Genomic DNA, 14,277 nt, shown 5'->3' on the forward strand with positions numbered 1-14,277 from the left:
GGGTGGGCGTTAGGTTTGTTAGGGGTGGGTGATGGCGGTAGTTTTCCAGGGTTGGGTTGTTACATTGCCCAGGGGGTGGTGGTAGGGGTTAACCCCTTGGTTATCCTAGCAGTTAGTTAAGCATTCCATATCAATGCTTTACCTGCCACTAAGGTAAGCCAACTGAGGTATGTAGTGTCATTAATTGTTTAATTAACCCCTTCGTAGCAGCCATTTGTGGTCAGCTAGTCATTGAAACCCATAGTTGATCACGCTGGTTACTAAGGGGTTAATATATCTTGTAATGTATTACAAGTTATATTTTATCACCTATTTCATGCTGGTTTGGTTAATTTTGCCTATGTATATAATGGGCAATAATAAAGCCGGCGTATCCCAGCCCTAAAGTGGTTAAAAGGAAGGGATTCGCTTTTCTTGCTGCCTAAAGGCGTACGAATTTTCCCGGAGGTTCAGTGTAAAATATTTCTAATTAACAAGTCTTCATCGCTGTGTTCACGGGGGACGCGTTTCTTTACATTTCCCTGGCCTTAAAAGAGATTGCGTTAGGAATAATTCATGATTTTTGTTTTTAAAAGTCTTCCCCGGGGACCGTGCATCTTTCCCAGAACCCTCTGACTTCTCTCCGGCGAATACGAGACTCTATTCCTGCAAAAACACTGCGCAATGTTTAAAGCCCCAGTGCCAGTCAAGCGGGTTCGGGAAATCTTTTTCTTCTACTAATTGCTTTACTTTTCCGTTTTCATCCCAGTCACACTTCAAAAGATTCCAGTGAGATGTTTATATAATTTTGGCAGGGCACATTAAGTGTGGCAGTCATTGAGATTTTTCAAAAATATCCTCAGCACAAGTCACTGCAGCTTTGTAATCATTGCAACATCCTTATCCTAATTAAGCCTGATTATTTTGCTTAATTAATGAGTCCAAGGGATGTGTGCTGTGCTTTCACTGGCATTTGGAAATTGGAATTCACTTTTTGTAGTTAAGGTTTTGGGACTAAAATGTTACAATCTCTATCAGGTGCGATCTCTGTCCAAAATATCAGAGAACGTTACAGGAATGCCAAAAAAATATATATTTTTGCCTTTTTCCTTAAAACTAATATCAGACACGATTAATTATTATTAGGAAACAACATTTTTGTTTTCTACGAAGAGAAAAATTGGAAGCACTTCGCAGAAACTTTTACAAACTGAGTTCCAAATGAGTTTTTCCAGTTTTTTTTATTGCGGACATATTACTACCAACTTTAAATGACTTTTGGGTAACTGTGACATGAATATTTACTGCAGTGATACTGTGTCCTCCTGATAACAGGATTAGCGCTCTAAACCTACAAGTCCATATAGATCTAACCACATTCTCTCCACCTCTCCTCCCTTTTCTCTTTCCCCCTTTCTCCCTCACCACACCTCCTTTTCTTTCCCTCTCTCTTCCCCACCATGCCTCCCTTTCTCCACCCACCTCTGCCCCCTCTCTCTCTCTCCCTCTCTCCCCATCTCCCCATCTCTTCTCCTTTTCCCTCCTCACCTCTCGAAACTCTTTGCCCTCTTCCACCTTCTGCCTTTCCCCTTCCTGTGACCTCCCCACCTGATCCTCCCTCAACCCCACTCCTCACTTTTGCCAGTGAGTTTTCCAAAGAGAGAGAGAAGGCCAAGGCTCGGGGCGACTTCCAGAAACTGCGAGAGAAGCAGCAGCTGGAGGAGGACCTGAAAGGTTATCTAGACTGGATCACCCAGGCAGAAGACATAGACCCGGAGAACGAAGATGAGGACATCGATGAGGACAAACCTCGGAACAGTAAGAACCGATTCCTCTATCCCTTATTCACACATCCTATCCTGTTACAGAGCACAGTTGTACTTGACCATATATGCTGTTATAAGAACGTAGAGATGTTCCTGCCCATATAGCCTATCGCACAGAAACTCCCATTGACTCCAATGTGTCCTGGTTTTTTATAGGGCACAGAGCTGTACAATACATAGCCACCTATCCTGTTATAGGGCACAACATTCTCATCTCAACCTTAGTAAAGGTGTCTTCCTCATTCATCCCCAACCTCTCGCTCACATCTGTTTTCCAGATTGATTTCTGTTGTGTTGGCCTCTGACATATTTTGACTCTAACACATTGCAGTGGGGTCAACCAGAGCTGCCTTTTCACACCAGTTGCCTCTGTAGATTATTCTCTTAAATTTGAGTGGCCTTTCTACAATATTTGACTTTGAGGGTAATGACTTATTATTTGTCAATGTAACAGGGCACGGTAGGCATCTCTGCCAGCTTCTCATCCCGGCTCCTGAAAAAAGAAAGTATTTTAAATTGGAAATCGAAGATGGCAAATTTTTTTAAACTATAGAATGGAAGCAGTGGGTCTCCGGAGACGAACCCCGTTAATTTCACCTCCGGGGACCCCCTACTTCTGGAGATACTTACCTCCGAGGTAGGTTCCAGTTGCCGCTCTGTACCATCAAGTGGGACTTTATGGTTTGAAGCTCCCGCGTCACATGAGCCAATAGGAAGCCGCACTGATGACATCACGACTTTCTATTGGCACGCAGGGCCTGAGATCTCTGAACAGCGGACATGTTGTGAACCCAGGTAGCCGAGGAGAGCGGCTACCAGCACCTGATTTGCAGGTAAGTATCTCAGGAAGCAGGGGGTCTCCGCAGCTGAAATTAACGGGGTTCAGCTCCGGAGACCACCTGCTTTATGTTATATATATATATATATATAGATATATATCTATATCTATCTATATATCTATATCTATATATAATTATATATATATATATATATATATATAAAAAATGTAATTTGCAAAAAATCCGCCACCTTGGATTGCCTGTTTTAAAAAAAAATGATATTCTATAATGTTAAAAACGCTACTAGACAGTTTGTGTTTATCAGTGCAAATATAAGAAGGCTAATAAAGAATATTTATGGAGATACATTAACCCCTTCACTCCCTGAGAGTGACCTGCTACAGATCACCTTGGAAATGGGCCCTTTCTTAGCTGGCCATACTGCCAGGTTTAATCACATCCCCGCAGGAGGAGCAGCATTACTGAGGCACGGACTGAATGCAAATGGGGGAGAAATATATTCAGACATGAATATCAGGGTCATCTTTTCACACACAGTCACCTTAATACATTTCTTACTTAAAGTGGCAAGACAGCGTGCATGTTTTGTTTTGTTTTAATAGATGCAGCAGTTGCTTCGCTTTCAGGAAATGTGATTACCTAAGCTGCCGATCCATCGATCAATCCGTTGTCCCGTGATCGATCGGCAAAGACCCTGATTTTTCCCGGGCACCCAATATCTCTGCCAATTTCAAAAGAGGAAGTGCTGTAACTGTGTAAATGGTTGCTATAGCAACCCAAGGAAGCTTAATACTTTAAAGGGCAGGTTACACGCCAATTAAGAAAAACTATGAAATTAATGTTTTCATGTAACTGGAAGGTAGTTTGTAAGCACAGTGAGCTGAGACTCGGCAGGGGTTTGATTTCCTCTGGCTCCTCCAGTTTGTCTGATATCACTGTGCGTTCACCGGGAGTTTGCACAGGCAGAACCCCCTCCCCTTATTTGTATGGGTTCTCTGATAGGGACAGGGTAGGCTACGGGTAAAGAAAACACTAGATTGATAAACACTCCCCCATTCAGAGGCTCCTCAGAAATGTTATTTGTAACTAGTTTCCTAATAAACAAAATGAGCAAAATATGTGGATTTGACCCTTGAACCCTCAACTTCCGCCCTTCCGTTGCTCACTTCACCCAAATAAACGCGAGCACCTTCGTTGAGTACAAATGGCCCCGGCCTTTTATTAATCAAATCCTAATGTTCCTGAACCTGGTCAGAAAGTAGCCTCACCAGCAGAACCATGATCCATGCCCACCACCGCTACATGACCCAGTGATCACTCATGGTTCGGAATACCTGGGGTCCGGATTCAGAATACACCCGTAGTCTGCGCTTATAGTGCCTGGCGACGCGACGTCGCTCCGAATCAATTACATTGACTCCGTCACAAGCGCTTGTGGTAAGCGCGACGGCGACGGAGTGACCCAAAATGTTGAAGCCGGGTCTATTTGATTTTTTAGAAACAGTCAAATGTGGCGACTGTCTCTAAACCAATCAGAGACCGCGGCCCGCCCCCATTTCGTAGCGTCGCTGGCGACAGTCGCCAAAAACCAAATTATAACTTTCGCTAATGGCGACGGTGACGTCGCCGTCGCCAGCACTATAAGCGCGGCCTTAGGCCCACCGCACTTTGGTCCTTACCCAAGAGTGCATTCTGTTGGACCCCTCGCGTACCCCCCCATTTTACTACCTGGAACAAAACTGACCAGTGCCCAACCTCCAATTCCGAGACAATTTGACCCCTCAAATTTGCCTCGCCGCCACCAAACGCAGCGCCGCCTTCTCCAAGACCTCCTGCAAACACATGTTGAAGTTATCAAAGGCTATCTCGGAGGGGTGAACTCCATCCCTGCCAATTCACCTTCCAATTCCTTGTGCCATACCGCCATTCCCCCCAATGATCTAACAAATCCACCACCTCTCTATTGAGTTTCCTCCTGCATCTTTCCAAAGTCTTCCTGTCCGGCGCCCTCTCCCCCTCCAAACCAACCGAGGCACAATTTCGGACCACACCAGTAATACCTCCGGGTATTCTACCATTAACTGGGCCACTGCCTGAGTGTCATCTTTTTGGCCCATACGAATTCCCCGATGGTCCGTTTCAGCTCCCTCAATTTCCCCTCCGGTAGACGGAAAACCATATTAATTGAATCAATTTCAATCCCCAGGAAGCTCAACACGGTTGCTGGGCTCTCCATCTTTGCGACTGCCAGTGGGACTCCAGAGTGTTTGGCCAACTCCTGGCATTTTACCAGCAATCCCTTGCAAAAATCTGTACCTGCCAGACCCACAAAAAGAAAGTCATGCAAGTAGTGGATGATCACTGAATTCTCAATTTCTTGCCTCAAAACCCAGTCTAAGAATGTTCTAAATACATACTGCAAGTACAAAATAAAAGCATGTGATGGAACAGCCCATTTGCAAACATAAATCTACAAAGTGGAAACATTCAGGGTGCACCGGTAATAAGCAGAAGGCCAATTCCATATCCGTTTTCTCCACCAATGACCCTGGTCCGCAACGCCTCACCAGCTCCGCCGCACTGTCTAAGGATGCATAAGTCACCCGCCACTGTTCATTGTCAGTTGCATCATTGACTGATGCCCCTTCCAGGTAAGACAGGTGGTTGATTAGGTGGAATGCCCGAGTCCCTTTTGGGTTCCCCAGAAGGGCCCACAATCCTCACTACTGCTACCTCCTTCCCAAATTTTTCCCTAACCACCCCTGAGTGTTCCTTAACTGATTTCAAATTCTCCAGGGAAGCATGGCCACCTTCCTCCCTAAAAGGAAGTCAAAACCCATATTGCAGTACCTTCTCCGCCACCTTGTCAGGATAGTGACCAAGCCAATAGGACCTCCCACTTACCCTTACTGGCATTCCCGCCCTTTCATGCAGGTTCCTTGCCTGCGGTGCCCCCTTTGCTTCCTTTCTCCTTCCTGAAGCATCTCGAAGTGGTGTGTCCCTCAGCTCCACAATGATGAGCATTCGTGCTTGAAATGGTAGGATATTCTCCACGTGCACTTCCCTTCATTAAAGGACCAACACACTCCCTGCTCACCCCCAGCCGACTGCCCAGAGAGCTTGGTGCTGTCAGACCGACCTTGAAACTCCCGATAGACGCTGCGGCGTCATTTCAGATAACCACAAGTCCATTTCCTTCAAATCCCATCACCATATGCTCCCTAAAACCCTCATCATACTTCCACCACAAAACCCCGCCTTACACCTTATAACCCTCCTCCCATATAGTGTCCTAAGTATTTAAGCAGAGCCGAACAGCTCTGTGGAGACTTTTTGCTCACTGCACTGGCTAACACTACAAATGCTTCCAACAATTTCCCAAATGTAAATGAAAACCCACGGAACTTGCAAGGCCTTCTTTGAAACTACAGTCTGACACTGCCGCTTCCACCACTGTCTTCTCTGATGGTGTAACCTAAACCCCTGCCTCACCCCCCCCCTCCCCACCATTGGCCTAGCACTGCTTCCTAGTGGGGCGCCTGCTGCCCTCGACTTTCCCACCGCTTCTCCTGCTGCTGGTAACACCCCACTCGCTGAAATGGCTGAGCTACCAGACGGCCGCCACCTGTACCAAGGCCTAACCCCCACCCACTTGTGCCGCACACCGCTAAGGCCAGCTGATTAGGAACCCACACTGCTCCCATCCCTGACTCCTCCACCAGGGATGCCAACCCTGCCGATGGGACATCAAGCCTGGCTAACACCTCACAGATAGATGCCAACATCGCTGCTAACACCCCTAACCCCCCACGCACCTAAACCTCCCCGACCCCCTCCCACTTTCCCTTGTACCTGTACCTAGCAAGCCCTGTATAATCCCAGCTATTGCTGGTTCTGCTGGCTCTGCCTTTGCCGACGCCTTCCACTGACCTGCTGGGCACTACTCCCATTGCCTTGCTGAGTCCTTCCGACCTCTTCCGTTGATGTGCAACTCTAAATGCCATGGCCTTGCCCCCTCTGTAATGTCCTTCCCTACTGAAAGCTTGCGTGGGGGACCCTATCAAAGGCCTGTCCAGCCGGGACCTGCATCTGGATCCTTCACCTGTATATCCTGTATGACCAACTCCCCACCTTCTGGCCCCCCTCTGGGCCTGCCTGTGGCCTCCTCCTCATATGGCCTACTTGGGCACTATCCCCTTGGGGACTGCTTGTGCCACTGGCCCCATGTGTCCTGACAGACCTCCCTATTCTGTGTGCCTGGGCTTACTCCCCTATCTCCATCGGGCTGGCAAGATCCCTGGCTTCTATGGCCTTGTCATGGGCATTCACCTCCCTTGGTCTGCCTCTTCTTGTGTCTGTCTTGTGTCTGCCTCTCTGTTACCGGGCCCTGGGGACGGCTACTGGCACTAGGACTGAAGCAATCCGGGAGGTGGGACCAGCGCCGGGATCTCAGCCAGAGACTTCATGGGGGATGTATGTGGTGTATTCCCCCTGCCTGGCCGGCCTCTCCTCCAGTGAAGTTCTGCTGACGTCCGACGGTGTCGCCGGGTTCGGGACCACACACATCAGCTGTTTTAACGAGCCCTCGTCCTGTCGCGCTGCTACTCTCTGCAGCTCCGTCACCAGTCGTGCTCGATCCTCCACAGAGGGGAGCTGGTGTCTCCGCTGCCATGACGCCTCTCTGCCCCGCAGCCACAGCTCCCCTCGCTCTCTTCTTTGGGGCTGTTCTTTTGGGGAGGGCTTCACCTGAGGAGAGAGGTAGGCCACGGTTTGAGGCCTCTTAAGCACCTTTGCCTCCCTCCTCCTCCTCTTCCCCACTTGTCACTCCTGGATACTCGGGTCAGGGGTCATGTTAACCTTCCCTAATTGGTCCGAATTGTCTTTAGCAGGGATTTTTTAAGGAAGCCAATTAGACTGTTAAATAGTTTGCCAAAGGTTGTTTTTCGCCAGCTGTGTGGAATTGCACCTGTAAAACAGAGCCATGGAAGATCAAAAAGCAGCCTCTGTATTGTGACTGATAGGGTCGCTGCCTCGATTTCTCATTGGATCCTTCAGCCCTGCCCACCTATAATAAACTCAGGACTTTGCTTCAGTTTGGGATGCGAGGATATCTATCTAGTAATGAGCAGGGGCGTCTGTCAGAGTGCGGGAGGAGGGAGTCCCTCAATATGGTTTTGTTTCGGGGCTTTATTGATGTTCACTGAGCCAGATAACAATTCTCCGCTAAATTTAACAGGATTATCTGGAAAATCCAGGCCTTGAAGGCGTCATGCGTGGGCTCCGATTTATGCCAGGACAGGGGACGTGGCAGTCTGGGGATAGCCTGACAATAGTGACACGGACAGAGTCATGCTGCTCTGCCACAGACAGTGAGATGTACAGTATATATACCAATATATAGCACACTACCCCCTTCACTTTTACAGCGTGCTATATCCTGCTAGAAAGGTGGACAACTCCAGTCCTCAAAGGCCACCAACAGGTCAGGTTTTCAGGATATCCCTGCTTCAGGACAGGTGGCTCAAACAGTGGCTCAGTCAAAGACTGCCAATTTCTTCAAAGTGCAGGTCTCCTGTAAGACAGATACAAAGTAGTGGAAAGACAACGTTTCAGTTCCCATATGGACCTTTCATCCAGTGGATGATTCACCTGGCTCACCTGATGAAAGATCCATCTGGGACCTGAAACGCTGTCTTTCCCCTGTTCTTGGCTGTCACATTAAATGGAGAATTGCATTATGAACTTGTGAGTTCTACGTTGTACCTCTGTCTTATAGGAGACCTGCACTTTGAAGAATGTGTTTGTCTGTGCTGTGCTGGCTGCACACGCAGAATTCTCCTCGCCTGAGGCTGTTTCCCCGTACTTTAGAATGGTACTCAGTCAAAGACTGCACCACCTGTGCTGAAGCAGGGATATCCTGAAAACCTGACCTGTTGGTGGCCCTTGAGGACTGGAGTTGGCCGCCCCGTCCTACTGCATACTGTGTAATCTTAAATAGCAGAACCATTCCTGCTATCATACAGGACAATAAGTAACTGTACTAATCTCACTACTTTACTCAGAACCGATATGAGAAAATCGTATTTCAAAGTATTTCTTTTGCTATGCTGTGAAGAGCCAGAAAAAAGGATGCATGAGATTTGCATTATATCCTCTTGTGTGTATTTATGTGTATGTATATGCAAATAGGGGTTACTGTAAACCTTAAATATGTTTTTTTTTTTTTTGATACTCTGTAAAGTACCAGAATTAGTAAGGTTTTGGATTATAAAAAATTGCATTTGATCAGTTTCACTCCATTGAAGTCAATGAAAAACTGATATTATATATCAGTATGTATGTATGTCTTTATTTATATAGCAACAGAAAGTAGCAGTACTGCAACACCTATACATCAGATACAAAAATATACTTGCGATTACCACCGGTGCACCTGGGTCAGGGAAATCTGTAGAAGAAATCCTAGACTACACTAAATAATGGAAGATCCAAGGCACTGCGGATTTGAAAATGTATTTAACTAAGCACTCCAAGTGCCTTGGATCTTCCATTATTTAGTTTATTTATATAGCGCCCTTAGTGTACATAGCGCTTCAGAGTAGTAATACACGTGACAATCATATAAATAACAAATAATAGGTCATGGGAATAAGTGCTTCAGACGTAAAAGTAACATTTCGGAAGAGGAGTCCCTGCTCCGAGGAGCTTGCACTCTAATTGGTAGGTAGGAAGAACGTACAGAGACAGTAGGAGGGCCTTTGGTAAGTGCGTCTGCAGGGGGCCAAGCTTTATGTATCATGTGTCAAGTAATATCCACGGTGCTACTCATATGCTTCCTTAAGCAGGGGTGTTTTGAGTTGGGTCTTAAAGGTGGATAGAGAGGGTGCTACAGTAGTCGGGTATTGAGGGGAAGGGCATTCCAGAGGTGTGGTGCAGTCAGTGAGAAAGGTTTAAGGCGGGAGAGGGCTTTAGATACAAAGGGGGTAGAGAGAAGACATCCTTGTGCAAAACGCAAGAGTCAGGATGATGCATAGCGAGAAATTAGGGCTGAGATGTAAGGAGGGGCAGAAGAGGGTAAAGCTTTAAAAGTGAGGAGGAGAATTGAGTGCGAGATGCGGGCTTTGATAGGAAGCCAGGAGAGTGATTTCAGGAGAGGAGACGCTGAGACAGATTTAGGAAATAGTAGAGTGATTCTGGCAGCAGCGTTAAGGATAGATTGTAGGGGAGACAGGTGAGAGGCAGGAAGGCCGGACAGCAGGGGGTTCCAGTAATCGAGACGGGAGAGAATGAGGGCCTGAGTCAGAGTTTTAGCAGTCGAGCAACAGAGGAAAGGGTGTATCTTTGTAATATTGCGGAGGAAAAGCGACAGGTTTTAGATACATTTTGAATGTGAGAGAAGAATGTAAGTGACCCCTAGGCAGCGTGCTTGGGCTACTGGCTGAATTATAGTACTTCCAACAGTAATATTGAAGGAGGTAGTAGGACCAGGTTTGGAAGGAAGTATGAGGAGCTCTGTTTTTGCCATGTTAAGTTTAAGTCGGCGGAGGGCCATCCAGGATGATATAGCAGAGAGACATTGAGAAACGTAGGTCTGTACAGCAGGTGTAAGGTCGGGGGTTGAAAAGTAAATTTGAGTGTCGTCAGCATAGAGGTGATATTTAAACCCAAGAGATGTGATTAGGTCACCTAAAGAAAGTGTGTACAGAGAAAAGAGAGAGGTCCCAGGACAGAGCCCTGGGGTACCCCCACAGAGAGATCGATAGAGGAGGAGGTATTAGCAGAAGAGACACTGAAAGTACGATGGGAGAGGTAAGAGGAGATCCAGGATAGAGCTTTGTTACGAATACCAAGAGTATGGAGAATGTGAAGGAGAAGAGAGTGGGCATGGTGTCAAATGCTGCAGAGAGGTCGAGTAATATGAGCAGAGTGTAATGACCTCTGTCTTTGGCAGCATGGAGGTCATTAGTTATTTTAGTGAGGGCTGTTTCAGTGGAGTGAGCAGTGTGGAAGCCAGATTGTAGAGGGTCTAGGAGAGAATAGGTGTTGAGAAAGTGGAGCAAGCGACAGAATACAAGACGTTCAAGGAGTTTAGAGGCAAAAGGCAGGAGGGAGACAGGTCGATAGTTAGAAAGACAGGTAGGGTCAAGCTTGCTGTTTTTGAGTAATGGTATAACTGTTGCATGTTTGAAGGAGGAGGGAAAGGTACCAGAGTAGAGGGAGGAGTTAAAAATGTGTGTGAGCATAGGGGTTATAGTAGGAGCAAGAGGTTTTAGGAGATGGGAGGGAATGGGGTCAAGAGGGCAAGTGGTAGAGGGAGAAGAGGAGATCAGCAGTGACATATCCTCCTCTGAGACAGCAGAAAAAGTCAAGGGAGGCAGGAGGAGAGTTGGGAAGCGGTGTAGGATGGGAGGAAGAAACAGAGGGGATGTTCTGACGTATGGATTCCACCTTTACCTTAAAATAGTCGGCAAAGTCCTGAGGTGAGGTGGAGGAAGAAGAAGAGGCAGCTATGGGTGGTTTGAGTGGAGAGTCAAAGACAGAGAAGAGTCGGCGTGGGTTAGACTTGTGCGTATTGATTAGTGAAGAAAAGTAGGCTTGTTTAGCTTGCGAGAGGGCAGAGTTGATACAGGATAGCATACATTTGTAGTGAAGGAAGTCTGCGAGAGTGTGAGATTTCCTCCAGAGATGTTCAGAGGAACGAGTGGAGGAACGCAGCATGCGCGTGTGGGAATTTAGCCAGGGTCTGGGGTAAGAAGGGCGAGGATGGCAGAGAGAAAGTGGGGCATGTAGATCAAGAGAGGAGGATAAGGCAGAGTTGTAGTTCCTGACCAGGTTGTCAGGGTCTGGAGAAGAACTGAGAGACGATAGGGAGGAGCGTAAAGTGGAATCAAAGGCTGGTAGGTTAATAGAGCGTAGGTTTCTGCAGAAATGAGGGGTAGATGGAGGTGGAGAAGGGGAGAAGCGAGAGAGAGAAAATGAGACGAGGTGATGGTCAGAGAGAGGAATGGGGGAAATGGAGAAATCAGAGAGAGAACAGTTTTTAGTGAAAACCAGATCTAGGTAGTGGCCATCCTTGTGGGTGCTGGCTGCAGTCCACTGTTGGAGGCCAAAAGAAGAGGTTAGAGAGAAAACGCGGGAAGCCCAAGGGAGAGAGGGGTCATCAATGTGGCAGTTGAAGTCCCCAAGGAGAAGAACAGGGGAGTCTGAGGAGAGAAAGAAAGAGAACAAGGATTCAAAGTGAGAGAGAAAGGCAGAAGGGTGCTGAGTAGAGGTAGGTGGGCGCTAGATGACCAACACGTGGACAGGGAGAGGACAGAAGATCTGGCTAGTGTAAGCCTCAAAGGACGGAAAAGCAAGAGAGGGAGGAATACGAAGGGTTCGTTAACGGCAGAAAGAGGAAAGGAGCAGCCCCACGCCTCCACCCCTGCCATCAGGGCGCAGAGTGTGGGAGAGAGAAAGGCCACCATAAGAGAGGGCAGCTTCCAGAGCAGAGTCAGACTGAGTGAGCCAGGTCTCAGTTATAGCAAATAGGAGCAGAGAGTGAGAGAGAAAGAAGTCATGGACAGAGAGGAACTTGTTATAAAGGGAGTGAGCATTCCAAAGGGCACAGGGGAAAGGGAGAGAGGAAGGAGGGTGGCAGGGTATGGATATGAGGTTGGAGGGGTTGACACCAGAAGGAGTAGAAGTTGGATGTGGGAGGCGAGGACGAGAGCATGTAGAAACAAGGCAGGGACAAGGATTGGGAGAGATATCCCCAGAAGCCAGGAGGAGAAGCATGGATAGACAGCAAATGTGTGAGGATGTTTTGTAGGGGTGTGTTTTAGTGCAGGGGTATAGCTGTGTAGTGACAGAGGTCACAGGTAAGAAAGTAGTTCATGTGAACTGTGAAGTGGCGAAGAAAGAAGAGATGGGGATATATGAATAGAGTTAGAGACATAATGAGGCTGGTAGAAAGAAGTGCATAATTTGAAAACAAGTGAGGTCATAGCAAATATAAATAGTAAAGGCGGCATCACAGCAATAGTAAAGTGCAGAGATGTGCAGTCTGGGATAGATATTATCCTCCTTTCCAGCATAGATCAAATTCAGGAATCAGGACCAGTCGGTGTTGTCCACTCCTTTTGAACTCCCTTTTAAACTCGAGCACTAACATTCTACTTCAAACATGGCTGCTGTGTGCTTACTTATATACTTCTAGAATGTCACCTAACTGACCCAACCAACTTAATTAGCACATGTGAGGGACATTAAAACAGATGGTTTTTATAAGCAGGGTGTTTTCCTGCCTAAGTGTCAAAGCTGAATTTAATTAAGAGACACTTCAAGTGGTGATTTGACGACAGAAATTCAAATATGGTTTTACCTGAGAAGAGAATAAATCTGAGACTGACTAAATCAGGGGGACAAAGAGAGAACCTATGAGAGTGATATGTCCTGATATATATAGAAGCCATAGGAATTATATACCTAATCCTATCTGATAGCCGTGTTGGCTCAGGATCCTAAGGTAGGTAGTGTGTCAATAGGCCACTGCTAATACTACACTAGATAACCGTCCTTGTAGAGGATCTGTAAGTCGCTGGAGACGTGCAGGGAATTCTCGTGAGCAAGATATAATGTGCTGTAAAGCAATTAGCAGACAAACTGATGAACCAAAATGTAATAAATAAGACGGTTTTATTTACAGTAGCCGGTATGATTCCTGTGGTACCCAGTTTATGATATATTGGGTGTACCACAGTTCAACCAGCGAATATAATGTGTTTGATCAAGGCTTATCTGAGTCCTCCAAATGTGACTGTTAATAGTGATGTAGGTAAATCTGCACCATTACTATAGCTGATATGACCTCGAATAACCTCTCAGGGAGTGTGCAGCAATGATCTAGGTAAATCTGTATGATACCTAGACCATCTTTACTACATATAGCTGCTTAATAGATGCAGAGGTGAATAGTGTGGACCGATAGTGGTATATAAGATCCTTTTTGATTTAAACCCCTGAGCAATATTATAAGTATGTGGCTAGCTCTGCAGCCACAACGGTGGTTTTAACCTCAAGTAACCTTGGGGTTAATCATGTGTTCAGAGAGTGTCCTCTATTCACCCTGTGTGGTTAGAGGTAATGAAGTATAGATTATTTTAATATTAGGAGAACCATACACTTATAAATCGTTGGTCAGCTGGGTGGAAGTTGATCACAGATGAGGCAGATACTGTACTAATGATCAAAAGTAATGTACTGATAAGCAGCCCACGTGCACTGCTATTGTAGAGAGACTCTTATACTGTGGTGAGTGTGTTAGCAGGAGTGTATAACGTTGCAGGCTGTTGAGATACAATATCTCTCAAACTTATCAAGGGTACATGAATCTTGAGAGAATAATATCCCTGTATGTCTGAAGGAGGTTTTGTGTGTCCGTCAGGGCACTTCAAAAACCTATATTGTGCAGGGGCAGAGAGCCGCACCAAACAGACAGGTGCGGTGGCGATCAGACTCTGCGCGTGCACGTCTGAAAACAGAGCCGACGCGCGCGTTTCGCAAGAGACGCTTTTTCAAGGCAGATTGGTGAGTAATGGCAGGGTGAGAAAGTGTTTGAAGACATGGAAGGGTAATAAAACGGTGACAAGGAACAGCATGGAGGGGAAGGGGAAGCTGTGGGGGGGGGGGGG

At 46.7% G+C, this 14,277-nt stretch overlaps 1 protein-coding gene across 11 annotated transcripts in view; it reads left to right on the top strand.

The window, feature by feature from the left end:
- CACNA1C (calcium voltage-gated channel subunit alpha1 C) overlaps nucleotides 1-14,277 on the top strand; it is a 470,141-nt gene that overhangs the window by 325,854 nt on the left and 130,010 nt on the right. For all 11 annotated transcript variants that reach the window (XM_075602406.1, XM_075602396.1, XM_075602400.1 and 8 more), the window contains exon 9: nucleotides 1,625-1,797. In XM_075602406.1, coding sequence (XP_075458521.1) covers nucleotides 1,625-1,797 — 173 coding nt within the window. The remainder of the gene's footprint in view (nucleotides 1-1,624; nucleotides 1,798-14,277) is intronic.

Source organism: Ascaphus truei, chromosome 5 (genome assembly GCF_040206685.1).
Source record: "Ascaphus truei isolate aAscTru1 chromosome 5, aAscTru1.hap1, whole genome shotgun sequence".
Taxonomy (NCBI): Eukaryota; Metazoa; Chordata; class Amphibia; order Anura; family Ascaphidae; genus Ascaphus; species Ascaphus truei.